The sequence below is a fragment of the Arvicola amphibius genome, chromosome 4, assembly GCF_903992535.2.
Source record: "Arvicola amphibius chromosome 4, mArvAmp1.2, whole genome shotgun sequence".
Lineage (NCBI taxonomy): Eukaryota > Metazoa > Chordata > Mammalia > Rodentia > Cricetidae > Arvicola > Arvicola amphibius.
In genome coordinates this window covers 91,170,852-91,198,099 of record NC_052050.1, presented here as the reverse complement: position 1 = coordinate 91,198,099, position 27,248 = coordinate 91,170,852, and the positions used below count along the sequence as shown (strand labels likewise).

The following is a 27,248-nucleotide window of genomic DNA, read 5'->3' as shown; positions in this document are numbered from 1 at the left end:
AGTACTATACAGCAGAAAAAAATAACGGCAGATTGAATTCTGCAGGAAAATGGATGGAGCTAGAAAACCTTATTTTGAGAGAGGTAACCCAGACCCAGAAAGACAATTATCACATGTACTCACTCATAGGTGGTTTTTAAACATAAAGCAAAGAAAGCCAGCCTACAAACCACAATCCTAGAGAATATGGAAGAAGGGGGGTGGAGAAATGGTTCATTGATTAAGAGCATTTGCTGCTCCTTCCATGTCTTGAGTGATAGAATTTTAGAAACATGCCACCAGATGTAGCTTTTAGATTTGTTTCTACTGGGAGTGAGGACAGGAACCATGTCCAGTAGAATTGGAGTTAGTGAATTATTAATCCTAGAGCCCAAGAGGTAACCCTAGCGGTTTAGGTCTGAAGGTACAGGGAACACAACAAACTTGTGAGCCCTGTGTGTCAAGCAAAGAAGGGTTAAGGGACTAGATAAGGCACTACTACTTCCAACAGACTCCAGCAAGAGGGGGATACTTAAGACTTGTAGAGATTAAGAACTCATAGAAATCAGAGGGGCCAGGAGTGTGCCTGGAGTAGCTTCTACAGGGTCAGGCTGGTAATGAGTGTAGATTGGTTTTGTGTGTGGCCAGTATGTATGTGTTCCACATGTACACATAGTGCTGCTGAGATCAGATACCCTGGAACTGAAAATTTAGGGTGGTTGTAAGCCACCCTGTGGGTGCTAGGAACTAAAACCAGGTCCTCTCCATGGGTAACAGGCACTCTTACGTGAGTTGCAATTTTGACCAGGGACACCATGGACAAGGTGGGGGGCAGTTATGGGATGCAGACGGTCATGTCACGACCAGGGACACCATGGACGAGAAGGGAGGCAGTTATGGGATGGTCATGTCACGACCAGGGACACCATGGACGAGGAGGGAGGCAGTTATGGGATTCAGATGTCATGTCATGAGTCTCTTCACATTTAATCCTCACAACCTTCCTGTGAGGTAGGTATCACTGTCCCCTCTTACAGCCAAGGAAACAGGCGCACACATGCCCAGCTGAATACAATCCAAATGTCTGGGCTCTCCTTAAACCAGTGTGCCCCAGCCAGAGTGGTCAGCATTCTGTTAACAGTAGCAGAGCTGCCAATGGGGACAGCACAGACAATGAACTCCGAGTAACCCTGCTCCACCTGTACTTTTGGCTCCAGGATATTTTGGGGGCACTCCTGGTATTTTTCTTAAGAGGAAACAGTATACATTTAGGGTCAGCATATCTGTTCAGCCTTCAGCAGACTCCCCAGGTGTTGAGGCCAGCTGCCTCATAGTTCCAAGGCCTTCCAAACGAAGCAGACACTCTGGCAGTCTCTGGCCAGCCCAAAAGGACTGGTGACCTGTTTTCTTCCGGTGGAATCCAGCCTCAAACAGCGAGTCCAGTGGCCTGCTTTCTTCCTGTAGAATCCAGCTGTCTTTGTTAATTTGGATATTACAAGTCACTGTTTATGGCTATCCTCTAGAAAAATCCATTTTCCATAAGGAAAGATGGCAAAGATAGAAGCAAGAGGCCGTTACAAGTTTCCTTTTATGACCCAGCACAGGCTGACCTGGGGCTTCTGGTCCTCTTGCCACATACTTCTGGCTGCTGAGACTGCCACCATGAGCCACGACGCACAACTAGATTTTCTTTCTCAGCTGAAGCTCAGCAATACTGGGAATTACCTTTTATCTGTTATCTTTTTATTTGACACCTTCTATTTTGAATGCCTCCCCCTTTTTTCATTTCGTTAGAAGGAATCTAGAAATAAAGATGGGGAAAGATTGGCCTAGAAATTCAGTGCACAGACAAAGCGCTCTGAGGGAACAGATTTGGAAACTGAGTTCTAAGTGCCAGCGGGAGAGGAGCCTTTAGCCCCAGCTTCAATGTTCTCACGCCTGACCACCAGACTGCAGTCAACACTGAGATGCAGGGTCACAGGATCCCTGGGATGAAATGGGCAGTGATTTGTTCAGATGAGAGCTCCCCACTGGCCTAAAATAAGACAGCAGTGGGGGGTTGAACTGTATTAGGGTACCTGGGCCACTAGTATTGCAAAGGAAGGTGTCTGCTCCTGGCCTGGGATTGTGAGCACCAATACAGAGAGCCATGCTCCCAGAGATGGCAGAAAGACAGGTTCCACAGGTGTGGCATGATTGCCGTGAGGCTGAGTTTTTCATTGTGTGACGTTCTGATGGCTCACACTGCACTCCCCTTCTGGGGTCTATACAGCACCTGCCTGCAGTGTCCCAGAGAAACAGCGGCCCTCCCCAGTAAACAGTAAACATTCATCATGGCAAACACTGGCATTCTCAGAGCTTCAAGAAGCCTAAGTTCGTGTCGTCATCACTGTGCACCGACAGGTTTTGGCGCTTTACCCGCTGCAGGTGAACACCATTCTCTGGGGAGTTTGGGGGGCGACACTGTAAACATGACTTCTTAGCCTGATGGTGGCAAGGCTTTGTGTTTGAGTAGCTGCCGACAGACAGCACTGAGGTAGATTGGGGAGAGCCCCCCATGCCACCATCCAGGGAGCTGATGGGACTCGCGCTGCTGACGGAGGAGTATCCAGAGGTCGTGATGTCCTTGCCCAGATCTCCCCTGTTGCTGAGAAGGGGCCTAAGATCTGGAGTTGGAGGTGCCTGCTGGCCCTTGTCCTCTGGCCAGGCTTCCTCATCGCTGGACTCCTGACAGCAGTGCTGTCCCGGGCTCATGTAGACCACAGTGACGTCAAGGAGTCCACTGGGAGCTGTGACTGGAAAATTCAGGGGAGGGTCTTTATTGGTACAACCCAAGTTATCAGAAGTGACCGTACGCCTGCTCAGGACTGGGTGGCCCAGGCTACTGCTTAGGTGAGAGCCATGAGTGACCTTATTTCTCTCAAGCTGGGAGAATTACCCCCAACAACTCTGAGGGCAGCAGAAGGTGACTGACTGGTCACTCAACTCCCTTAATCCGAGTGGACACAAAAGTAAGCAACTGGAAAAGCAGCTGAAAGTTGTCCAGTCAGTCTTCCTGACCAGAAGATGAGGGACAGGACCGCCTGCAGTTTACACACAAAGGTGTGACACACTCAGTGTGCTAAACACCAAAACTCCAGGCCCTTCAACCAACAATGACCCCGGCAGAGAGGGATACAGGTTTAGATTACATCCTGTCTGTCTTTGGGATGGTGAAAACCCTTCACCCCAGCCAGGGTGCCAGGCTCATATGCTTCTCTCTCCTCAGCACGGGGCGAGGTGGCCACCTGCACGCCCAGCCCTCCGCACCACTCACCGTCACCCTCCTTCTCGCCTTCGCTCTCCTGGTCTCCCTCATAGCCAGAGCAGCAGTCCAGGCTCCAGTCCAGAAGGCTCCCCAGCAATGTCTCCTCCTGGCTCGACAGTTCTGCGGTGGGCGTGGTGACAAAGCTGCCCCTGTCCTCCTGAAGGCTGTTCTCCCGCTTCCTGCAGGGTGGGTAGAGTCCAGAAAACCCTGGTCTCAGGTGGCAGCATCCAGGGAGCCAAGCTGGTCCCGGACATCTGCCTTACTTAATACCGATATGCCCCTGGCTTTCACTGTGTGTTCTGGAAAATACCCGCAAGACTGGAATAGGTCTGAGACCTCGAGGGCAGGGGATTAATTGGAGGAAGAACTGGGAAAGACCAGGCCTCAGTCTAGGAGTGAGTCCTGCCTTATTCTGGTCAGCTTGGGGCTCGGGGCCCCTCTGGGAACTGGCAGGAAGACCACTGCTCCACAGGGTACGAGATGCACCCGATAGAGATAGTGCTAGGCCTGAGTGCCCAGCGCAGTCTGTCTTTGGGCAAAGGCCAGCAAACCTATCCACCTGGGGTCAGGTGTAGAGAACTACAGGAAGGTCAATCTCTGCGCGAAGCTGCCACGCCCACCAGGCCTTTCCGCTGCTGACTCATATCGCTCTGGAGGTCTCTTCTAGAAGTCTGAAGGGGCTATGAAGGGTTTTCTGGGGAGCAGGCCTTTAGAGGAGCCCGTGACCCACCCCTGGTAGCTACAGGTGTCTGTCTAGGATAACCCTGTCCCCAGACAGTCAAGAATGCTTAATGCAGAGTAAGATGTACACAGTGGCCCCTCAGGAGGATCCGGGTCTCCCCAATTCCAGTTGGGGAAGATGCTGTGCTGTTTCTTTCACAGCAGGTACGAGAGGAGGTAACCCCTGACACAGCTGCCTCTTTAGGCCCCCACCCCATGGGACACCCAGGCTCATGTGACAGGTCCTATCCAGTCACCCAAACACACAGGGGACCGAGAAGTCACAAAGGCAGAGCTGGCACAGAGGGGAGCCAGAGGGTGAGGTGGAGTTAACCTAGGGCGTACAGCTATAGTGCTGGCATGTGAGATAGGGAGTAACAGAACTATACACAGCAAAGGAAGGAGACAAGGGGTGAGCAACAAAGACATTACTCAGGCTACACCCAGCTACCAGCTGTACCACATCGTGGAGCAGGGGGACCAGGTGAATGATGGCGCAGGCAGGGAGAGAACTGGACACGATCTACTGTGTTCAGGACCATCTTCCCTCCCAAGGAGCGGGGACAGAGCCAGACAGACAGTGACTTCTGAGAAAGGAGAGGCAGGCTGGAACAGAGATATTCAGGAACAGGCAGGCCCAGGCCCCAACCCCCTGGGTTAAACTTGGGACCTGCTGTTCCTCGGCACAAGCCTTAGGACGCTTCTACAAATGGTTGCAGTGTCAAGGAGGAAACTCAGACTTGACACCCGAAACCGCAGGCCATGGCAGGGTTGCAGAAGGCCAGAGCAGACTTACCGTTTGCTTCTCCTCCCGGAGGGCGAGCTGAAGAAGGTGTGGATCTCCCCTGTGCTGGGGAAAGACGGGGGCTCTGGGCTCTCCTGCTTCACTCCTAGTGCAGCGCACAGCTCTGCATAGCTCAGTACCTGTGGGGAGGCCAGAGTGAGGAACCCCACACCCCCGCGGGCACGCCCCCACCCCCCGGGGAACCCAAGTGGCGAAGGAGGGCATACCGCTTCCTGGCTGATTCCTTCGTAACACTTATCCTCAAAGCGCTGCTTCACAGCAATCAGAGAGACCTGTCTGTAGTCCTTGGGGGCATCGTCATGGAAACTGGAAACAGACAGAGGGGCTGACACACGAACCTCACCAAATCTAGACTAACTCCACCACCAGAGAGGGCAGCAAGCGTTCAGAGCCAGCCCCACTGATGGGGACACGACAGTGAAGACTGGCGGCTCCTCAGAGGTTGGTTTCCCAAGACAGAGAGACACAAACGCCCAAGGAACTTGCACTAGAATGTTTACTGCAGTCGGAGGTAGAAACAACCCACATATCCAACAATGGTCAGACAGACAGAAGTCCATCCAAACGGAAACTCACTCAAGCACAGACACACTCCACAATATGAACCTGAAACAGGAAGCTCAGCAGGAGCCAGACTCACAAAGTGGCGTATTAATGTGACTACTTCATACGCAAAGTCCAGAACGGGCAAAGTCACAGCTGAGAACCATGAATGGAAGCTGGGAAATGGTGACGGCTAAAGAGTGGGGTTTCTCTGTGCAGCCCTGGCTGTCCTGGAACTCACTCTGTAGACCAGGCTGGCCTTGAATTCAGAGATCCGCCCGCTTCTGCCTCCCCAGTGCTGGGATTAAAGACTACCACCCAGCTGAGTGGGGTTTCTTTTGAGAGTTAGTAAAAATGTTCTAAAATGGGTTTTACAATTCTGAATATACTAAAAGCCTTTTAAGTTATACAACTTTTAGAAAACTTGTCCCAGTATTTGGGAGGCAGAGGTAGATAGATCTTTGTGAGTTCGAGGCCAGCCTGGTCTACAGCGTGAGTTCCAGGACAGCCAGGGCTACACAGAGAAACCCTGTCTCAAAACACCAACCAATCAAAACATTTAGTTTATAAATAAATGTTTCCAACTTAACTGGTTTATTTTTTTTTCTTGTTTTTTTTTGAGACAGGGTTTCTCTGTAGCTTTGGAGCCTGTCCTGGAACTCGTTCTTCTAAGACCTTGGTTCAATTTCTAGCACCCAAGTGGCAGCTCACAACTGTCTGTAACTCTAAGATCTGACACCAATACAGGCAAAACATCAATGCACATAAAAATAAAATAAATATAAAAAACTTATTCTAAAAAAACAACAAAATAACTGGAGATATATATTTAGCATACACAAACACACTTTTTGGGGGGGGGGGGGCAAATAACCAATCCTTAGCAGCAACTACTGGTTGCCAGCATCAGATAACCAGAACAAGAAAAGGTGGGAGGGCCGAGACACTGATCCTGCTTGTAACAGTCACTCGCTACATGTTCTGGGTGCCACAGGAAACAATAGAGTAGGCAAAGGCATAATACTGGCAGGTCCCACTCAGAGGAGCCCAGTGGAGAGACAGGAAGGCAGAAAACGTGTTGGTTAGAGGCACTGTGGATTTTTCTAGAGGGATCTGACCTTACCCTAGAAGCCAAGAGTGATGATCTGGGCTGAGGTAAACAGAAGGAACATGCTGTAAGGAGGCAGCCCAAGGCATGACCAAGGTCATGTGAAGGCCAGATCTCGAGGCGTGTGAATATATGTAAGGAAAGGGCACTGGTCCCAGAAACCAGCAGGTTATACAGATGACAAAAGAGCAGTCAGGACTGCTGACAGGAGGAGGGACACTCAGAGCAGGGACAGCAGCTAAGCGGTCAGGACTGCTGACAGGAAGGACCCTCAGAGCAGGGACAGCAGCTAAGCGGTTAGGACTGCTGACAGGAGGAGGGACACTCAGAGCAGGGGCAGCAGCTAGGCAGTCAGGACTGCTGACAGGAGGAGGGACACTCAGAGCAGGGGCAGCAGCTAGGCAGTCAGGACTGCTGACAGGAGGAGGGACACTCAGAGCAGGGGCAGCAGCTAAGCGGTCAGGACTCCTGGACTCCTCAGGGCGGAGGTGATGCGAGTAGAGAACCAGAGAGCAGTGCTGCCTAGAGAAAGGACCCCGAGGAAGGAAGCAGTAAGCCAGCAAGAAGTGGGAGGAGCAAGCCTGCAAGTGAAGCTGAGAAAAGACAGAGAAGCAGCCACAGGCAGATGCAAACCCAGCCCAATGTCTCATGATACTCTACTTACAGCCCGCAGCCCAATGTCTGTCTGTAGCTGCCCTTACACAGATGCCCCCAACCTGGAACATGGATGTGGACACCCTGGCCTTACCCAGGCACCAGTTCCACATCCCCACTCATTCTCCCCACCCTGTTTCTTTCTTAAAAATGATTTATTTCTTCTTATATGTATAGGTGTTCCGTCTGCATGTATGTCTATGCACCACATGCACAACTGGTACCCATGGAGGCTAGAAGATGGCATGGGAACCCATAGAAATGGAGTTATAGATGGTTATGAGTCTCCAGGTGGGTGCTAGAAACTGAATGGAACCCAGGCCCATTTGGAAGAACCATCTTTCTAGCTCCACCCACCGCCCACTCCCCTTTTCCCATAGACCGTTATTACCTGACACCCTGTACAGACTGTGCTACTCTATTCTGGCCTCTTTCCTTCTTTCTTTGTTTAAAGTCATATAATATATTCTGATCATAGTTTCCCTTATCCCATCTTCTCCCCACCTCCCTACCCATCCAACTCCAAGCCTTCTTTCTCTCTCTCTTCAGAAAACAAATAGACACGTTAAAAAAGCAAGCAAACCAGAATTAACAAAATAAAACAACTTTAAAAACCTTAAACACACACCCAAAAAACCCATAAAAACACAAAATCGAGAACCATAATATACAAGCAAAAAGAGCAGTAAGACAAAAAAAACTTCCCCAAGAATACAAGACAAAAACAAACAAATAAACAAACAAAATTATGAAGTTCATTTTGTGTTGCTATCTACTGCTGGGTGTGTGGTCCAAGCTTAAGTGTGGTTTGTTTATACTGTGAGATTCCATTAACGAAAACTTTTTTTTTCCTATTCTGGCCTTTTTCTAAGGACCCAGAAGGGGTCCTGCAAGGTGAGGAATCGGCCCACACAGGGTGAAGATGCAGGAGGGAGGCGGCAGAGCAGTGAGGGCTAGCTGAGATGTGTGGGTGCAGCAGATGGGCACAGGCAAGGACTGGTGAGGGGCACTCCCTGTCTGCTGGCTCCCCCTCCTCAAGAAGACAGGTTCAGTGCGAACACAGAGGTAAAGGTAAGCCCAGGCCTGGAATTTTAAAACACCAACCTGGGGCTGGCAAGACAGCTCTGTGGGTAAAGATGCTTGCTGCACAAGGCTGATGAGCTGAGTTCAATTCCCAGAACCCACAAAAGGGTGCAAAGAGGATTCACTGTGCAAGGTTGTTCTTTGACCTCCACACGCGCATGGTGGTACACAATCTCTCCACACGCGCACGGCGGTACACAAGCTCACACCACCTAGAACAACTGTAGTTGGGACTGACAAGCAGCTCAAGTTGACTATGACTCACAACCCCCCACACTCATTCTCTCCAGCACTGAGACTCACCACTTTTTATGAAGGCTCAAGACGCAGGGCGTGAGGTCGTTGTAAGAGAACCCAGTGAGGTCCCACAGGTAAGTGGTCCAGGGCTGTACTGGGGGAGGAAAGCAGGCCGGAAATGTGACAGAGCCTCACAATCCCCACAGCTCCGCTAGTTTGATAACATTTTCCAGACTCGTGCTTTTAGTTCCTTCAAAATACCCGTCAGGGTCAGGAAGATGGCTAGTGGGCAAAGGCACTCGTCACCAAGCCTAACGACCCGGGACAGATTCCTAGAAGCCAGCCACACAGTAGAAGGAGAGAACCAACTCCCACAAGCCATTCATCCTCCAGCTGCCACACTCATACCACGGCATTGTATGTGCACACATGTGCACATGTAAGGTAAATATGAACGTGAGAAACGAAACAACCAAACCAAACTAAAACATCCTTGACTAGCTCCACATAAGGTGAGCATTGTTGAAACTATACACGGCTTCAGCTGAACTACCTCACTCCCCCTCCCCCAACTGTTTTGGGGCCATTCTGCTATGCTTTCTCCTCCAGGATGGATGACAAAGTGCTATTTTCCGCCCTTCCAACCTCTCCGACCTGAGAACTTTCCCAGACACCAGGACACTCCCCCTCCCCCCACTGCAGGGCTTCTCTTACTCTGCCCGTGCATCAGTCTGGCCAGGAGCAGGGCTGCAGAGGCAAGACGGGCTGGGGCGTAGATGGACAGGCTGGTGTGCAGCAGGGAGAGCTCGCAGAGAAAGCTGCACAGGTGCTGGGTTCTGGGGGCAACAGGGACCAGTGTCAGCAGGACCTCTTTGTAGTCAACCACAGTAGGGACCTAAACAGGAGAGGGAAGTAAATATCATGTCTCATCTGGCAATGTCACACCGCGGCCTGGCACATGCTGATGCCCAAGCTTGGGCTTTCCGTGCACATGGCACACTACAGGCGTGGCTTCTAGGTGCTGTCTCCACAGCACCTGCCACCTCACCCCCGTGACCTCCAACAAGAAGATAATTTTGTTCAAAGGAAAGCCCAAACCCCACTTACTCGAATCTTCCCTTCCAGAGCAGAGATGATCTCTCCCATCATCCGTACCAGGTCCTCGTACTTGTACGTGTTGTCTGTGAGCCACACGGCTTCTCTAATTGTCAGAATCTCTTTGCTGATGAACCTGGAAGGCAGAGATGGGGTCTCAGTTCTGAGCTGAGGGGCTACATACAGCTCAGGAAGCCTCTGGGAGACCTCAAGTGACAAAAGGCACAGAGGATTAGAGGTGCCACAAAGAGGGAGTCAAAACAAGACATAAAAGACGTCTGCAAAAGTGTCAGCTCCCAAAGAAACCTGGACAGGTCTCTCTGAGTACCTGTGGGCCCCTCCCAGCACTCCTCGCCCCTCCCCTCGAGGCTTTGATTCCCTCCCTCCAGGGCTTCTTATCCCTACATAACTCAGCCACTTCAGCTATATATACATCCTTTTGGTGTTCTCTCAGTCTCTCTCTCTCTCTCTCTCTTAGTCTCTCTCTCTCTCTTAGTCTCTCTCTCTCTCTCTCTCTCTCTCTCTCTCTCTCTCTCTCTCTCTCTCTCTCTCTCTCTGTTCTGTTCCTGGACCATTGTTGCTCTCTCCTTCTCTCTCTCCTTTCATGGCCTGGTCTATTCTGCTGACCATTTTCAGCCTGGACTCTTCCAGATGCCTCTGGCTGTTCTCACCCTCATATCTACAATAAAGTCCCTCTCCTCAACCATACTCAGGAGTGGTTATATCCTCATTTTCATTTGAAAAGGACGACCTATGAGGGACACTATAATTCAGTTCTCTAATTCTCTTTAACAACCTTACAGATGAGGGCTTTGCTGGTTTTGTTTGGTTGTGCTGTGGTTCAAACCCAGACACTAATCCAATACTGGAGCCCTAAAGGACCTCTTCAGCTCCTGCTTTATCTTTGGACAGGATCTGAGTATAAGCAGTGCAAACGCGAGCAGGTGAGCTACTGGGAGCAAACACTGGCAGCAAAGGGCCTAGAGGTAGCTTGAAGGTCTCCACACAGCCCAGCGTTTGGCCACAGGAATCCTGACTGTCCCTGAGGCAACTGTGCACCCTGTTCTCTACCCGCCACAGGAGCTGACCCCAGGGACACTCTGCTCCAGTGGTCCCACTGGCACCCTCCCCAGCAAAAGTGGACTGTTGCTCAGTCTTGGCACTCTGCAGTATGAATGACTGCCATTCGGCCCGCCAGAGGGGGCAGGAGGGAGAAGGTCACTGATGAGAGAGCCCTGCACTGAGCCCTGAGGTGACGGTGGTGAGAAGAGGCAACACAGGTTCTGAGAGCAAAGCTACAGCACCTCAGTCTGCTTAGGGGGGAAGCAGGCTTCACATATTCCAGATCCGCCTGCCCCAACTCCCAAGTGCTGGGGGTTAAAGGTGTGTACCGCTGTGCCCAGTCTTCAGTTTAAAGACCTGGGATATGAGATTTAGGTCAAAGAGCTTATTTGAAAAAGGCTTGGGATATGGCAGGTTCGCTTTGCTATCCCTGACGTCATGAGGTCTCCTTTGGTGGTAAAAAGCCATGCTTCTTCCAGCTGGCGTATGGACACCCAAAGTAGGTACTACAGTGTCCTCTGTGAGTGGGTATGTCCATGACTAACCCGCTATGGAAGGTGAGCTTTGGTGGCTACAGGAACAATGACAACCAAGGGAGCTTGGAAGAGAGCAAGATGTGAGCTGGGTAGGGCTCCTTTATGTCTACACAGAATAAAAACTCATCCCAGCTGGGCGGTGGTGGCGCACGCCTTTAATCCCAGCACTCGGGGGGCAGAGGCAGGCGGATCTCTGTGAGTTCGAGGCCAGCCTGGTCTACAAGAGCTAGTTCCAGGACAGGCTCTAAAAAAGCTACAGAGAAACCCTGTCTCAAAAAACCAAAAAAAAAAAAAACCTCATCCCAGTAGCCTTGGACGCTCTGCCTGCATGTTCAGGTAAGTGTTAACTTGACGCAAGATAGGGTCATCTGGGACGAAGGCGTCTGTCTGGAGACTGCTCTACAGGCAAGTCGGTAGGGCATTTTCTTGACTGATGATTGATATGAGAGGGCCTAGCTCACTGTAGTAGCTCACTGTAGTGGTGAGGCCCTGGGCTGATGGTTCTGGGTGCTATAAGAAAGCAGGCTGGAGCCGGGCGGTGGTGGCGCACGCCTTTAATCCCAGCACTCGGGAGGCAGAGGCAGGCGGATCTCTGTGAGTTCGAGACCAGCCTGGTCTACAAGAGCTAGCTCCAGGACAGGCTCTAAAGCTGCAGAGAAACCCTGTCTCGAAAAACCAAAAGAAAGCAGGCCGGGCAAATGATGAGGAGCAAGCCACTAGGTAGCACTCCTCCATGGCTTCTATAACAGGCCTTTTATTTTGCTTTGGTTTTTCCAGACAGGGTTTCTGGTTGTCCTGGAACTTGCTTTATAAACCAGGCTGGCCTCGAACTCACAGAGATCCGCCTGGTTCTGCCTCCCAAGGACTAGAATTAAAGACGTGCATCATGACGTCCAGTCTCTGCGTCAGTTCTTACCTCCAGGTTCCCGCCCTGACTTCCCTTGGAGATTTTCTGCTATCTGAAGTGTGAGCCAACATAACCCTTTCCCCATCAAGTTGCTTTTGGTCATGTGTTTTATCACAGCAATAGAAACCCGAAGGAAGGGAGTTCTCACAAGAGCATAGGAAGTAGTTAGCAGCAAAGCTATGCCTTACTCAGCAGGCCCAAGAAACAAGGAGAGGGTCTGGAATTTGTGTCTTAAAGGAAACGGTAGACCACGCTGGGTTTAGGAGAATAAAAAAATGCAAACCATATTTTGAAATCTGCATTTCACAGCATTTCCAGAGGCCAAAACCACGGTAAAGGAAGCACTGGCTGAGGACAGGCAGTTTGGGATAAAATACAAAACCATACAGTCTGAGAGTCAGAGCATCCTCCTCCAAGTGGCATCCTTGTGCAGGAATAGCTCTGATGGGGCTTCCGTGGTGGAGCTGAAGCACTCTTGCCCAGGACTATGGGAAGCTGATGGTAAAGACCTGAGACTTTAATATCAGTGATACAGTTCTGTGAACTCTGAGGACTGAGGAGGAGGGTAAGGGCAGACCACTATCATCCTTCTTGGCAACTATCACCCTTTGGATCCTGGGAAAGTGTGGTCTAGCTGAGGCCCTCACAGCTCCATGTCTGGGTCCTGAGACCGGGGATACAGGACACCAGCAGAGGTACAGTCAACCTACAAAGGGTCTCTGTACCTCTGCCATCTCTCCCTTAGACAACTGAGCCGGTAGGACCCTTAAGACTCATTTCTCTTAAAAATTGGCTACCAGAAAAGCCGGGCGGTGGTGGCGCACGCCTTTAATCCCAGCACTCGGGAGGCAGAGGCAGGCGGATCTCTGTGAGTTCGAGACCAGCCTGGTCTACAAGAGCTAGTTCCAGGACAGGCTCTAAAGCTGCAGAGAAACCCTGTCTCGAAAAACCAAAAAAAAAAAAAAAAAAAAATTGGCTACCAGAATGGGGAGGATGATGGCCCTGCACCCCGGAGGGACCAGCACATATGCACACAGTCCTGCCCGTTTGGATAAGGGGTTCTCACCGGGTACAGATGACCATGCAGGCAATGCCCAGAAGCTGGAGCTTGTACCGGGGTACCAGCCTCCTCCGCAAGTACCGGTCTACACACTCCACTGTCAGGTGGAGACATAGGCTCGTGAAGTCCTTCATTGTGGCAACTTCTACCAACCAGTCGATTAGGATGTACCTGTGGAGAGAGGGCCACCTGTGAAAACCAGGCCAAGTGCCATACCTGCAATTTCTGCCCAAGTTTGTCTAGTCTAAGCAAATGGGCTGATCACTTTAGAATCACTGGTCTACCAACCTAGAGACTCCATGTCCCAGGGAGTTGGGGAGGCCACAGCTATGCCTGGGAGGCTGGTGGGTCCACACATCTCTGTACCCTGCCTCCCTCCCCACCAAGCATGCGCATCCCCAGTGTTCAGAAATCTAAGTCAGCCCTCAGTTACCAAAGCACTGGCTGAGCTCAATCCTTGGTGCAAACAGAGGCAGTGGGTACCAAATGGGCTGCACAGCGGGGCTGGGGACTAGAAATAGGGTTTGGGTTACCCTGCACCATCGGGCTCTTCTGTCTGGACCCTTATAACAATGCTCTGCCGAGGATCAGAGCCAGAAATGCCACTTAAAGCAAAAGCCACTCAGTCTCCACACTAAAATCTTCTGGTTCCTTCATCCAGCACCTTAGATGCACAGACACTAGAAGGCTGGCAGAAGTCTCCCTCTCTACCAGGGAGTTAAAACCTGGGAACCAAGACCATAAATACTTCCGGGAGGTATTTGGAAGACAGAGGACACCTTTTGGGAATTGGTTCTCTCCTTATATTGAGTGGGTCCTAGGAACTGAACTTGGGTTTTCAGGTTTGGCAGCAAGCACCTCTGCCTGATGAGCCATCTTGCTGGCCCCAGTGATCTGTTTTTAGAAATCAGACTATTGGGCTATCAAGAGTGCTGGGGCCAGGCAGTGGTGACATAAGCCTTTAATTCCAGCACTTGGGAGGCAGAGGCAGGCAGGTCTCTGTGAGTTCGAGGCCAGCCTGGTCTACATACAGGGCAAGTTCCAGAATAGCTAAGGCTACACAGAGAAATCCTGTCTTGAAAAACCAAAAAGAGTGCTGAGATGAAAAAGTTATGCATCAACAGAAGACAGGGTCTTTCACTGGCACCCAGGGCTTCCAAATTAGACCAGACTGGCTGGGCACAGAACCCCCAGGACCCAGATGTTTCCACTTCCTCAGTGCCAGGACCATAAGCACATGGCACTACTCCATTCCCCACTGCCCTCCAATCACTAGGTACCAAACTCAAATCCTCATTCTTGTGCAGCGAGCAAATTCCTCAAGGAGGCCATCACCCTAGTCCCAGGACAAACATTTCGTAAAAACATTTACTGATCATATATTATCATGTTCCAAGCAGTACGTATAAGGAGCCAGAGGCTTCCCATCACAACTCCAAATTTTATTTGAAATTTCAGATGACAGCTTAAAAAAAAAATCATGCATTCTCCATTTCACCCTCTAACATCCTGTAGCTTTATGTTAGCACAAGCGTCTGCAGCCTGGAAGAAAGGCAACCATGCTGGGTGTCACAGGAGCTGCGCCAGGGAAGGGATGGCTGAGAAAGGCACTGGAGTGGGAAGGCAACTGGTTTGGGTCTGACTCCTAGTCACTGAATGGCACGAAATATCCTGACTATAAAGAGCTGTAAAAAAAAGGTTGTAGGTTGGGGTTGTGGGTTAGTGGTAATTCATCATAAGGTGTGAGTTCAAAATCTAGGCCCTCTTGTATCAAAAAAAAAAGGTTGTATTTGGGCCTCAGAGACTGGAGGTACGAGTCTCAGCATTTTTACATGTTTAGCACAGTTTAACATGGTCTTTGGCTTTAAAGACTTCAGTGACTCACACCTATACTCCCAGAACTCAGGAGGCCAAAGTAGGATACCAGAAGTTCAGGGTTAGCCTTGGCTACAGCAAGGCTGGGGAGATGGTTAAGTGCTTGCCGAGCAAGTGTGAGCATTAGTGTTTGGATCCCCAGAACCCACGAAAAGGCCAGGTGTGTGTGGCGACCAGCCAATAATTCCAGCTTTGGAAGCAGGGGATGGGGTCCTCAGAATAATACAGTTAGCGAGAGCGACTGGTGAGCTCTGGTCGGCCTGAGAGACCCTGCCTTGTTGAATGAGGGAGAAGAGCAATGGAAGATTTACAGCATCAGCTTTGGGTCTCACGTGCATGTGCCCACGCACGCACACACGCACGCAGAAAAAGATACTGCTCGCCGCCAGATCAAACACTGGCTCTGGAAGGCCTCACCTCATGGTGTCACTGAGCCCCTTCTGCACAGAGAAGACCTGCTGCTTGCTGACAGCCCGGGAGGCCTGGAACAGCTGGCAGACGGTTTCACTGCAGGCTTTCCCCTCTAGTCCAAGCTGGCTTCCACTTGCACAGGCTTTGGCCAAGGCCAGCTGTGGGAGAGAGAAGGGCAGCGTGAACTCTCGGCTTCTCCAATCAGAAGGGCTGAGCAGGCAGACAGCACAGGGCACACATCTGCCTGCCCAAGTCTCTGGGATGGGGACCTCTCTGCACCAGTTTCCCTTTTTATTTTACTAATTAAATTGATTTTAATTTATGCATCTCAACTGCAGTTTCCATTCCCTTCTTTCCTCCCATACCCCCCCCCCCCGCAAAGCACCCCAATCCCTCATCTGTTTCTGTTCAGAAAGGGGCAGGCCTTTCATGGATATCAGCAAAACAAGGCTTATCAAGTTGCAGTAAGACTAAACACCTCCCCTTGTATTAAGGCTGGGAAAAGCAACCCAGTGTGAGAAACAGAACCCGCCAAAGCTTTAGGGACAGCCCCTGCTCCCACTGTTAGGAGTCCTGCAAGTAGACCAAGTTACACAACTGTCACATATATGTAGAGGGCTTAGGTCAGTCCCACACAGGCTCCCTGATTGTCAGTTCAGATTCTGTGAACTCCTATGAGCCCAGGTTAGCTGATTCTGTGGGTTTTCTTGTTGTGTCCCTTACCCCTCTGGCTCATACAATCCTTCCTCCCTTTCTTTAGCATGATTCCCCGAGCTTAGCCTCATGTTCGGCTATGGGTCATTGTATCTATTTATATCAGATACTGGATGAATCCTCTCTGATGACTACTCAATCTATGAGTCCTTTTTTGTTTTTTTTTTAAACTAAACTAATAAATACATAATTAATATATATATATTTATATATTTATGTGTATGGGTGTTTTGCCTACATGTATGTCTGCACCATATGTATGCCTGGTGCCCAAAGATGCCAGAAGAAGGTATCAGGTCTCCTGGAACTGGCATTACAGGTGATTTTGAGTGGCAGCTGAGAAAGAACCAAGGTCCTCTTGGAGAACAGTTGGTAGTCTTAACCATTGAGCACCTCTGCAGCCCCAATGTTCTCCTCTTTTCTGAGATGGTACACTTATGGCCCTGGAGTCAACAGATGAGGATGGACGGAGATGTGTCAGAACTCAGGATCTACTGCCCACAAAGACTTCAGACGGTCACTGTCGACAACTGCCACACACTTCCGTCTGTTTTCCCATACACAGCCTGGTGTATATGTATTTATGACCACAGTGTACTTGCATCTTTTTCCCCACCTAGCAATTCTATTCGTTTCTCCAGCTATCTGACGTAGGTATCCTTACTTACTCTTCCATTTAGAGTTCCATCCGATTCCCTACCTGCCGAGCCCACAGGACGGCTGTGGGGTTGCCTGCACCCACTCAAGAACCCTCTCAAAGGTCCACGCTGACTGCTGACTTCATATTACTCATAGCAAACAGCTCATTTATTTTGCCTTCATTGGCAGAAACCACCATCATTAAAAATACCTTAGGTTACAGAGATGGCTCAGCAGGCAAGAGCACTGGCTGCTCTTCCAGGGGACCCAGATTCAATTCCCAGCACCCACATCAGGTGACTCACAACTGCCTGTAGCTCCAATTCCAGGAGACCCAGTGTCCTTTTTTGGTCTCCACAGGCACTGCGCACTCATGGGAACACATACAGATAAGCACACACATGTAAATAAATGAAAAATTAAAGCAGAACAAAAGACTCATCTCTCGTCCTGGGCCAGTCTTACTTATTGCTTTCCCTAAGTCTCCTGCTGAGAGACTAGACAGGCCTGCCCCAACACTGAAAGCAAAGGATCCACATCTCCACGTCACCTGTGCTTCCCAGCAGCCTTTGGCAGCATAGTCCCTGAGTTTCCGGAAGTTGTGGAGGCATCGTCCAGGATCAGACATCTGCCAACAAGAGAGAGGAAGCCTTACATGGCTGTGTCCTCGGAGGGACGCAGAACTGCCCCACGGGGTTCTAAATGTCTCTCCCTCATGCTTTAACTTCATTGGCTTCTCCAACATTTACCCCCAAATCACGGGAGCCTTTTGGGGGATGTCTGATAGCAGCTCGCGGCTTAGATGAGCCCAAAGACCCAAGAGCCCAGGAGCAGAGAAAGCATACTCCCTTTGGTTAACTAGATTTCATCCAGGACCACAGGAAACTGCTCCGTGTGGTCTACCCGCCACCAGACAAGGTTCCACTTACATCTAGCCTTCTGTCACTTTCCCAAAGGAGGTACGAGCTGGCCAAGCATCCCTGATGAGCAGACTCTTCAAAGAGGCTGTGAGCCTGCTTCCTTTTCTCTTCATCCTAGAAGACCAAGCACAGAGGGTTCTTTCTCACCTTCTGTGCAATGCCAAGTCCCTCTTCCATTTCCTCTAAACAATCACATGCAGAGCGGTAACAGATGAATTAACTACATCAGAGCAAGAAAGGATGCCACCGAACACACAGTGCTCAACAAGTAACCGGCAGGGTGGAGGGTGTCAGGCTCTGCCTCCCATTAGTGCGGGGCAGCTCTGGGACATACACAAGGCCTGCATTCACTCTTGCCGTCACAGGAAACCCCTTCAGCACCAGGAGCAGAGGTACTGAGAGGTGTTCTTCTGCCTCACTTGTCTTCCACATCCTTTTGCTGTGTTCCCTGAAAATTACTACCAGTTCTAAACCCACGAAAGGGATCCACAGAGCACAGAGCCTGTTAAAATGCCTGAGAGGTGAGGCGAGGATTCTGCATGGCCCACCAGCAGGAGCGCCTTGTGAGGATCACAGCAGCACTGCCTGGGCTGTTCCCAGCACATCCGCTCTGCTGGGCTCTTAGTTACGCTGTCCCATTTACCTCCCTTAAAAGCAGAGTGGGCGGAGCCAGGAGCTCTATGCCAAGGACCAGCTCAGAGCAGGGCCTGGCATTTGTATTGGCCTTAGAAACTCCCCTTTGTCAGTTTTCAAGTACTTTGTGGATCCGAGAGGCCAAACAAGGCAAAGTCTAACAAATACAGAGAAAAACTTGACTTACCTCAAAAAGATTTAGCACTCTTCCCAGGCAGTGTAGTATGGAAGCTTTATGAGCCTAAAGAGAACGGTAAGTATGATTCCGGCAGACAGAACTCTCCCAGTCCTGCCGTCCAGACCCCGGCCCCACCACGCCTCCATTTCAATTTCAGCTGCGCCTGTTTTACTCAGCCTAATCTTTAGTTTCCATGCACCAACGTGTTCACCAAGATCTCTGTCCTCACCCGAGACCCTAAGACCTTCACCACACCCGTTCAAGATGTTTCTCCTACATCCATCCACACCTCCTCTTTGCTTTTCGGGAGTAATCCCAGCATGCTGGCGAAAGCACTACCACTGAGCTAGAGCCCCAGCCCTGGACTCAGTTTTGTGCACCCCCACTTCTTGACTTTATATGGCCCCCGGAACTGACACCAGGTCTCCCTTCGTTCTTTGACGTTAGCTGGGCTCATGGCCGCTGTGCCCTGTGGGCCTCTCCAGGACTTACCTTCTGTAACTGGCACTCTGTCCTGAGGCTGTCGTGGACCACGGCCTTGCAGCAGCTTCCCGACACTGACCATGGTGGGCGGATGAAGAGCCAGATAAAGGGCTCAGAACCTATATTCAACTTCTCAGCCATACTAAAGAAGCGAGAGGCCTTCAGGCCATTCACTTCCGCACAGGCCTCATCCGACACAGATACTGTGGGAGAAACAGGACAAACTCATGATGTCTCTGGGAATTGGAACGAGCAAAGATCGCCAGTCTTTTGGCAAAACCTGACACGGTGCAAAGCTTCAAACAGAAGAGCTCTGAGAGATGGGGCTCAAATGCTCCCCATTTTGTTCAGGTAATTTCTGATACAGGCCCCCACTGGAGTCATTCAGGAAGCCTGGATTGTGACCCTCAGGGGATGGTTCTCCCACAGCCTCAACCTTCCTCCTCGAGGGAAATGACCCTGCATTTGGCCGGAAGGAAGGGTCTCTGTCTCTGTCTCTCTCTGGTTTCTCTGTATAGAACTGTCCTTAGAACTGACCTACGCCTCATGGGGATCAGGCTGGGGAAAGGGTCTCCTAAGGTTGAACCTGTTCTAAAAAGAGACCCCTAGGAAAATACAAAAACAAAGAAAAAAAAACCCACCAACAACTATGAACTTACTTACTGTAGGTACGTGAATGACCTCTGGGAATGGCTAACTGACAAGAGGGAGGAGCAGGACCTCGGTGTGGAAGCGCAGGCTGCTCAAAGGCTCTCTCGGCCCTAACAGTCCCATTAGCTGGCCAAGGTCAGGGACTGTCAGCCAGACACCAGACCTTGCGGACGTAGGACAGCGGTAGCCTACACTCTAAATGTTACACTTTGGAGACTGGGCAGCCCAGCCGAGGCTCCCTCCTCCAGTGCCGAGCAGAGGAGCAGGAAAAAAAGCCTGTTAAGGAGCAGCTGGCCTTGGGCAAAAGGATTCAGGCTGTAGACAGCTCTGCTATTAGCCACACAGACCCATGCCTGTGTCACTGGTCCCCTGCAGAATGAGGCACGCTGATTTCTTTCCAGGCTCCAGAGGACGGCCATGGGAAGAAGCTATCTACGTCCGCGCAAAGGTCTCGGTGTTGCCTGGACTGAAGGGAGGACATCTGGAGACAGGGTGATTTGCCTGAGCAGCCCCCATTTGGAGCCTCTGCTCAGTCATCCCTTGCTGACCCAAGCGAGGGAAAGAGGTGACTTTCTTAGCACCCATGTCAGACTGTCAAGGGGAGACACAGGGCCGGCATCAGCAGAAGTATGCTGCTAAATCTCCAGAGGGCTGAGGCTCGTGCTTATCGCAAATGCCACCACACACGGGGCCCCGGGACTTACAGCCTTCATTGTAGAGGTAGGCGATTCCCAGCTTCACAGCAGCTTCAAAGTTTCCCTTTTCAGCAGCCCTAAAGCAGTACGAGCGTAGACACCACATTACTTTAGGTCACGAAGGTTATGTGCCACACAGCACTGGACACTGAAATACTCAGTTCCGGACTGCATATTTTTTCATGAAATATAATCTAATACTGTTTATTGATTGCATGCTACGAGGTGGAGGAACCCTGGCAAGCATACGCCAGCCCCAAAGGGTTAAGAATCTCATGATTCTGTCTATATGAGACATCTACAACTGGCAAGCCCAGGGACAGAAAATAGATAAGGGATTGCCTAGGGCTTCTGTGGCTGGGGGTAGGGGTGGGCAATGTCTGCTGAAGAGTACACAATTTCTCTTTAGGTCAATAAAAATGATCTAAGTTGAACAGCGCTAAGCGTGCGGAACTGTGAATATACTGAACCCAGCAAGTCCCACCTGCTCCAGGGGATTTAACCCCCTCCTCTGCACCTGGGCACTGCACACAGGTAGTGCAAATACACGCGCAAGCACTCACATACATGCATAAAATTAAATCTTTAAAAAACTTTTTTTTGTGTGCATCGGTGTTTTTCCTGTTTGTGTATCTGTGTGAGGGTATCGGGTACCCTGGAACTGGAGTTACAGACAGTTGTGAGCTGCCATGTGGGAGATGGGAATTGAACCTGGATTCTCTGTAAGAATAGTTATTACTCTTAACTGCTGAACCATCTTTCCAGTCCCCAAATAAATAAATCTTTCAAAGAAAAAAGAAAAAAGAAACACACAGATTTTTATCCAGAAGCAGCTCAAGCAAGGCACCCTGCAGCTAGAGTTTTCTCCCCACGCTTCTTCGGCAGTTCAAGTCTGGGAAATAAAATGCTCGTGAGGAAAATCCTGTCCAGAGTTCATTTCTCAGCAACGGAGAGAGTCAAACTCAGTCCTCGTTCCATGGACATGGTCTGTCTTTAACCACAATTGGCAGTCTTAGACGGTGGGCCTGGTCACTGGTACCCAGGGTCATAGATTATAGGTTTGCTGTGTGCCCCTCCCCACTGCCATACACACACACACACACACACACACACACACACACACACACACAGAGCCCTCTCCCTGTCACGACTCCAGCGAGGGAGTGAGTCATCCAGAGACTGAAATATAACAGAACTGAAATTACTCAGTTTTGAACAAAGGAAAAGAAAGCTGAATAAAGCTTCCATGAGCAGGTGACTCACACAGAGCCAATCAGAAACGGTCACAGCCCAAGTGGGACCCTCTGGAAGTAGGGCAGGCCTAGAGGACAGGCAATGCAGGGCTTGCTGGGAGCAAGGTGACTCAACAGGTGAGTTTCTTCAGGTTTGAGTCTCTTTCCGGGGATGAGGGCAACAGGAAAACAGGTCCTGAGTCAGGACTGGAGCATTAGCCCCACAGCAAGGACACCAATGACAGAAGGAAATCAGGGCACTGTTCTCAGAGCACAGGTACCTTTCAAAGAGTTTCAGGTTCTTCGGAGAAGGCCACAGCTCTTGGAAGCTGGCAGATGCCCACACGCTGGCATGGTTGTCTACCAGGTACTTCAGATGGGAGTGTACCTGCAGAGCAATGAGAGCCGTGAGTGAATTACCAAGGAACCCCCAAACCCTTGTTCTTGGAGGCTCCTGAAGATGGGGCATATGTAGATATACCAGTCTCAGAACAGTAAAAGACCCAGGTTCTAAACAACCCTGTTTTATATGAGGAACAGAAGCCAGAAATGAGTTTCTCTGATGTTCTGGGGGCCAGGGGGAGGAGGAACATTGGCACCAGACAAAAGAACAAGCACCTCGTTTAATAAAGAGACATTAATCTCAGCACTCAGAGGAGGCAGACACAGGCACATCTTTGTGAGTTCCAGGCCATCCAGGAGACACAGTGTAGTGACTCTGTCAGAGGGATGGAGGGAAAGAAAGAAGACACCTTTGCAGGGAACTAGAGAAATGGGTCTGTGCCAGGCAGGACAGAAATCTGTCTTGTGCACACCTTTAGTTCTGAGTTCAAGGCCAACCCGCTCTGGTTCTAGGAGAGCCAGGGCTACACAGAGAAACTGCCTCAAAAAAAAAAAAAAAAAAACCTAAACAAACAAATAAATTTGACTTCAATTTCTTTGCCTGGTACCCTGGTAGAGCAGTCAGGAGCATGGAAATTTAGAGGCACTCAAAAGAAAAAGACTGAGTCCTACTGGAGCAATCTTAAGACCCAAGAGCCTCTATCCCAGGCAGATAAAACCCAAGTCAAGAACACGGGCGAGCACTGTAAATCCTAGGGTTTCCAATCATAGTTGGGAATGTAGCACCCTATGCTTCTGCAGGTGTGGTGACACCAGTGAGCATGCTACAGGCGTCACACAGTGGATCCCGGGCTGGCGTTTACAGCTGGTTTACTGTATGCTCTACGGTCAATCATTTAAAGCCCAGTCCGGTGGCATTATAAGTTAGATGGGATTTGTCTTAAAACGGCTTTTGTTTGTTTTATTCTGCATTTTTTTTAAAGATAGTCTCATTGTGCTGCCTACAGCACAACTTAAATTGTGGGTCACATGACTGAACAAAGGGCTACAAGAAAAACTTGTAGTAAAAGCCTTCTGAATACGTAAAAAACAAAACTTAATTGAACTGAGGTATGTGACATGTTGTATCACGTGACTTCGCTGCAGAATTGGTTCTGAACACACAACACATATGTGGGCACCATGTATACTGCTGCCGATACATGCTGCCTGAAACCCCTGTGCAAAGCTTTCTGCTCTAACTGAAACATAGTTGGTGGATTCTGAGACAAGGACCTTTCTTATTTTCCTACCACCATTTCCTCAGCACCTAACTATCAAACTGGAATCTCTTTGGATCGCAATCTTGGAATGTTTGGTTTTTAAAATTGCTCTTGAAGCTGGGCTGTGGTGGTGCATGCCTTCAAGGTCAGCCTAGTCTACAGAATAAGTTCTAGGACAGGCAGGGCTACACAGAGAAACCCTGTCTTTGAAAAACAAAACAACAAAAAATGCTCTTGATGTTGCTGACTTCAGTTTTACAAAACAAAAATCCCTAAATGAAGGGACAGGAGAGAAGAGTAGTTAGAGCATCTGCAGAAGACCTGGGTTCAATTCTTGGCACCCACATGGTGGGTCAAAGTCATTCCTAACTCAGGTTCCAGAAGACCCAAGGATGGAAACAGGCATGTGGACACATGGACATGCAAGCAAAGGATACATAAAACATCTAAATTGCTGAATTTTGTCTTAAGACAGAATTTCTAAACAAAACTAACCCCTGAAAGGGCCCTAAACATATTTTACCCCCACTTTGAGACAGGTCTCTCTACATAGTCATGTCTGCCCCAGAATTTGCTGTGTAGACCAGGCTAGCCTCAAACCAACAGAGATCTTTCTGCTTCTGTCTCCCACGTGCTGGGATTAAGGCATGCACCACCATGCCCAGCTCTATTTCTGCCTTTTAAAAATTTCCTATTTATTTAGTTTTATTTGCTATGTACATGGTATATGTATATATGCAGTATGGACATACACACACCACGGCAATTGTGTGGCAATCCCAGATGGCATATGTATATATGCATTATGGACACACACACACACCACGGCAATCGTGTGGCAATCCCAGATGGTCTATGTATATATGCATTATGGACACACACACACACACCATGGCAATTGTGTGCCAATCCCAGATGGTCTATGTATATATGCATTATGGACACACACACACCATGGCAATCGTGTGGCAATCCCAGTACAACTTTCAGAAGTTGGTTCTTTATGTTGCTGGGATTATGGGCATGAATCACTAAGTCCAGTTCACAGTCTTTTTAAAATTTTTGCTTTTATTCTATGTATACAGGTATTTTACCTGCATGTATATGTGTATCACATGTATGTCTAGTGCCTGAGGAGATCAGAAGAGATATTAAATCCCCTGGAACTGGAGTCATAGATGGTTATTAGCATGAACCCTGGTCTTCTGAAATAGTCAGTGCTCTTAACTGCCTAACCATCTTTCCAGCCCACTGCCTTCTTTTCTTGAGATGCAATTTTTACTACCATAAAAGGGTCTTTTATTCTCTTGAAATAAACATTGAAATGAGTAGTCCCTATAACTGAAACACCTCCAAGCACCAATTAACAATATCACCTTGTTTGACAGGTCTGTAATCCCACCACAGGAGATGTAGAAGCAAGAGGATCAGGAGTTCAAAGTCACTGTCGCTCCGGGGGTAAAGTGGATAACCCCAAAACTCCAGAGGGAGAGGTTGGAGAATCAGGAGATTTCAAGAGCGGTCTTCACTACTTGAGATTCTGCTTCAACCAACCAACTAACCAAGTAATAAAAACTATTCTTGGGGGCTGGAGAAATAACTCAGCGGTTAAAAGCACTGGCTGTTTATCAAGAGGACCCAGGATTCAATTACTAGCACACATGGACAGCTGATCAAACTCCAGTCCCAGGGATCAGATGCCCTCTCCTGGCCTCTTCAGGCACTGCATGCTCATGGTGCACAGACAGACGGGCAGGCAAAACACTCATAGACATAAGATAAAATAAAAAATTGTTTAAAAAATAAAATAAAACCGTTTCCTTTGCTTTCTTTTGAATCAAAGTTTTATACGAACACTTAAGAACATGAGACTTTTACAGTCTAACCAACAATACTAGGACTGGTATTGTTTCCATATGGTGACTTACAGCTCGGACAGCAAGGATGTCCCCAACAGAAAGCCATTTCAGAATATGAAAGAGTACATCTTCTGGGAGACTCAAGATGGTTAAGTTTCGGGGTCTTCTTTTGAGTCTTCGCTTGGTAGGATAACAGAAACACTTGGCACACCTACAATGGATTACTTAAGGAAAAACCACAAGCCTTGGTGAGATGAAAGGTTGTATGTGAAGATAATTTAATAGTTACTGTTCTCTGTTCACACAAGGGACAGTCCTAAAATTAAATAAAGTATACTATATGAATTACTTAAGATACCACCGTTCCTTCAATATCCCATAAATATTCATGGTGAATATCAGACAACATGTAATCGAGTATTGGAAACTTTCGATTCCAGATCCATATGACAACCAGAAAGGGGCTGGGGGGACGCAGCCAATATTCATGAATATTTCCTTCAACTTCACTCAGGAAAGTACTCTGGGGACCTGAAAAATGGCTCAGCAGTTAACACGAGGCTCAAATCAGTCAGCAAGGTCCCTGGGACTTGGGCTGTGTATTTTTGCTTCTTGTTTTGTTTCTTAAGATGGGGTCCTCTGTAGCCCAGGCTGACCTCCAATTCACTCATATAGCTGAGGCTGTCCTTGAACCCCTGACTCTTTCAGCCTCTACTTCCCGATTTACAAGTGTTAACCACCATGCCCAGATCACTTTGCTCATATTTGCACGTGACTAGAACGCATAAGGTTCAGTATGGCCCTAGAAACTTCCGTAGCATAGACTGGCAACTCAATAGGACAGCTAGAGCAGGTCTCAGCTTGGCACATGTCAGTGCTGCCCAGTCCCTGAACCCAGTGGTCTGCTAAATTCAGCATATAGTGAAAATTGCCATGTAAGATCTAGCTTGGTGGATCTCAACCTTCCTAAATAATGAGACCTTATGCTGTGGCGACCCCCAAACAGAAAAATCATTTCGCTGTTAACTTCCTAACTGTAATTTTACTACTGTTAGGAATTGTAATGTAAATATCTGCTATGTAACCCCTGAGAAAGGATCGTTTGCCCCCTCAGAAGGGGTTGTGACCTACATGTCTAGAAGGACATTGACACTGGGTCCCTTTAGAGGAGCTCTCTTCCCAGTTCCTCACAGTGGGTTATCCCAATGTTTGCTTCAGCAATCCACTCAACGCTGATGGCTTTTTCCCTTTGCTTCACAAGCCCCTCCACCCCGACCCCTTCAGGAATCTTAAGGTCTTTCTACCCATTTTTCCTCCTCACACTGAGGCCAAGTGGTTCTTCCCTGGGCCTTGGTAAAGCTCTCCACCAGGAGGTCTCTAGAGACTGCCCACTTCCAAACTCTTGACCTGTTTTATCGGAAACTAAATGGACTGCAAAAGCAAAATGCATACCCAGAGCATATCTACGAATATTATCATAGTAGTTTCCTCATTCGCCTGCTCTAGAATACACATCTGAAGTGTTTAACCACTGCAACAAGTGAAATTGCAACCCCAGGTCGTACGACGTTTTCACAGGGGCAGATTCTGTTGCCTCCGCCGATCGTATCTGCGGACGCGACACTCAGGAGATCGAGCCTCCATCAAGAGTCCGGACAGGACGTGAAATCGAGCTATATTGTGGAAATCGCTCTCGATTTCACAGAAAAGTGAAATCGAAGTTTGCTGGGCAGAGAACCTAAATCGCCCCGAGTAACAGGAGGCGTAGGTACCGGGCGGGCATTTAAATCGCTCGGGCGGGCTCACAGTGGGGGATCCGCGCCTACCCGTGCTTGGGGGGGGGAGGGTGCGACGTGCCCTCCCGGATCACAGGGGCCCAAGTCAGGACCCATCGCCTGCCCGGCTCCCGCCAGCACTCACCACCGCCGCTCCCCATCGCCGAGCTCTGTACACTGCCGCCCGAGAACGCTCACGAGCGCGCCCGCGCCTGGGGCAAGTGCGCTGAGAGCCGCACGCAGGCGCGGACACCACCCCCGCCCCATTTTCAAACGCGCCCGGAGCTCCTACTGGTAGGACCACGGAGTTACGCCTCCCAGATCGCCAGCCTCTCCCGCCCCGCAGGCTTTGGGCACTTGTGATAGGCTTCATCAGGACGCAAATTCAAACGCTGGTTGTCTATTGGCTTATCGCTCGTGGCTAACCCGCCTTCTCCGCTGGGCGGGGGACAGGGAGAAGCGCCGCTGGCGCCGGCGGGCTAG

At 49.6% G+C, this 27,248-nt stretch overlaps 1 protein-coding gene across 1 annotated transcript; it reads right to left on the bottom strand.

Moving 5' to 3' along the window:
• Positions 1-1,035: 1,035 nt before the first annotated feature.
• On the bottom strand, positions 1,036-26,978 carry Ccnf (cyclin F). Its single transcript, XM_038327548.1, has 17 exons — positions 26,911-26,978; positions 25,060-25,214; positions 21,809-21,915; positions 20,305-20,372; positions 18,959-19,152; positions 18,476-18,529; positions 17,665-17,769; positions 17,286-17,363; positions 15,389-15,540; positions 13,103-13,267; positions 9,544-9,667; positions 9,151-9,331; positions 8,503-8,590; positions 5,018-5,117; positions 4,803-4,930; positions 3,296-3,465; positions 1,036-2,774 (listed from the first exon to the last, which is right to left on the bottom strand). The coding sequence occupies exons 1-17, from the start codon at positions 26,924-26,926 to the stop codon at positions 2,332-2,334; spliced, it is 2,328 nt and encodes a 775-aa protein (XP_038183476.1). The 5' UTR covers positions 26,927-26,978; the 3' UTR covers positions 1,036-2,331.
• Between the last annotated feature and the right edge of the window lie 270 nt (positions 26,979-27,248).

Coding starts and splice junctions, on each gene's coding strand:
- Ccnf (XM_038327548.1), bottom strand. Junction 17,770..18,475: donor GAGTGCTAAATCTTTTTGAG/GTAAGTCAAGTT, acceptor TTGGTCTTCTAG/GATGAAGAGAAAAGGAAGCA. Junction 4,931..5,017: donor AAGGAATCAGCCAGGAAGCG/GTATGCCCTCCT, acceptor GCCTCCCCACAG/GTACTGAGCTATGCAGAGCT.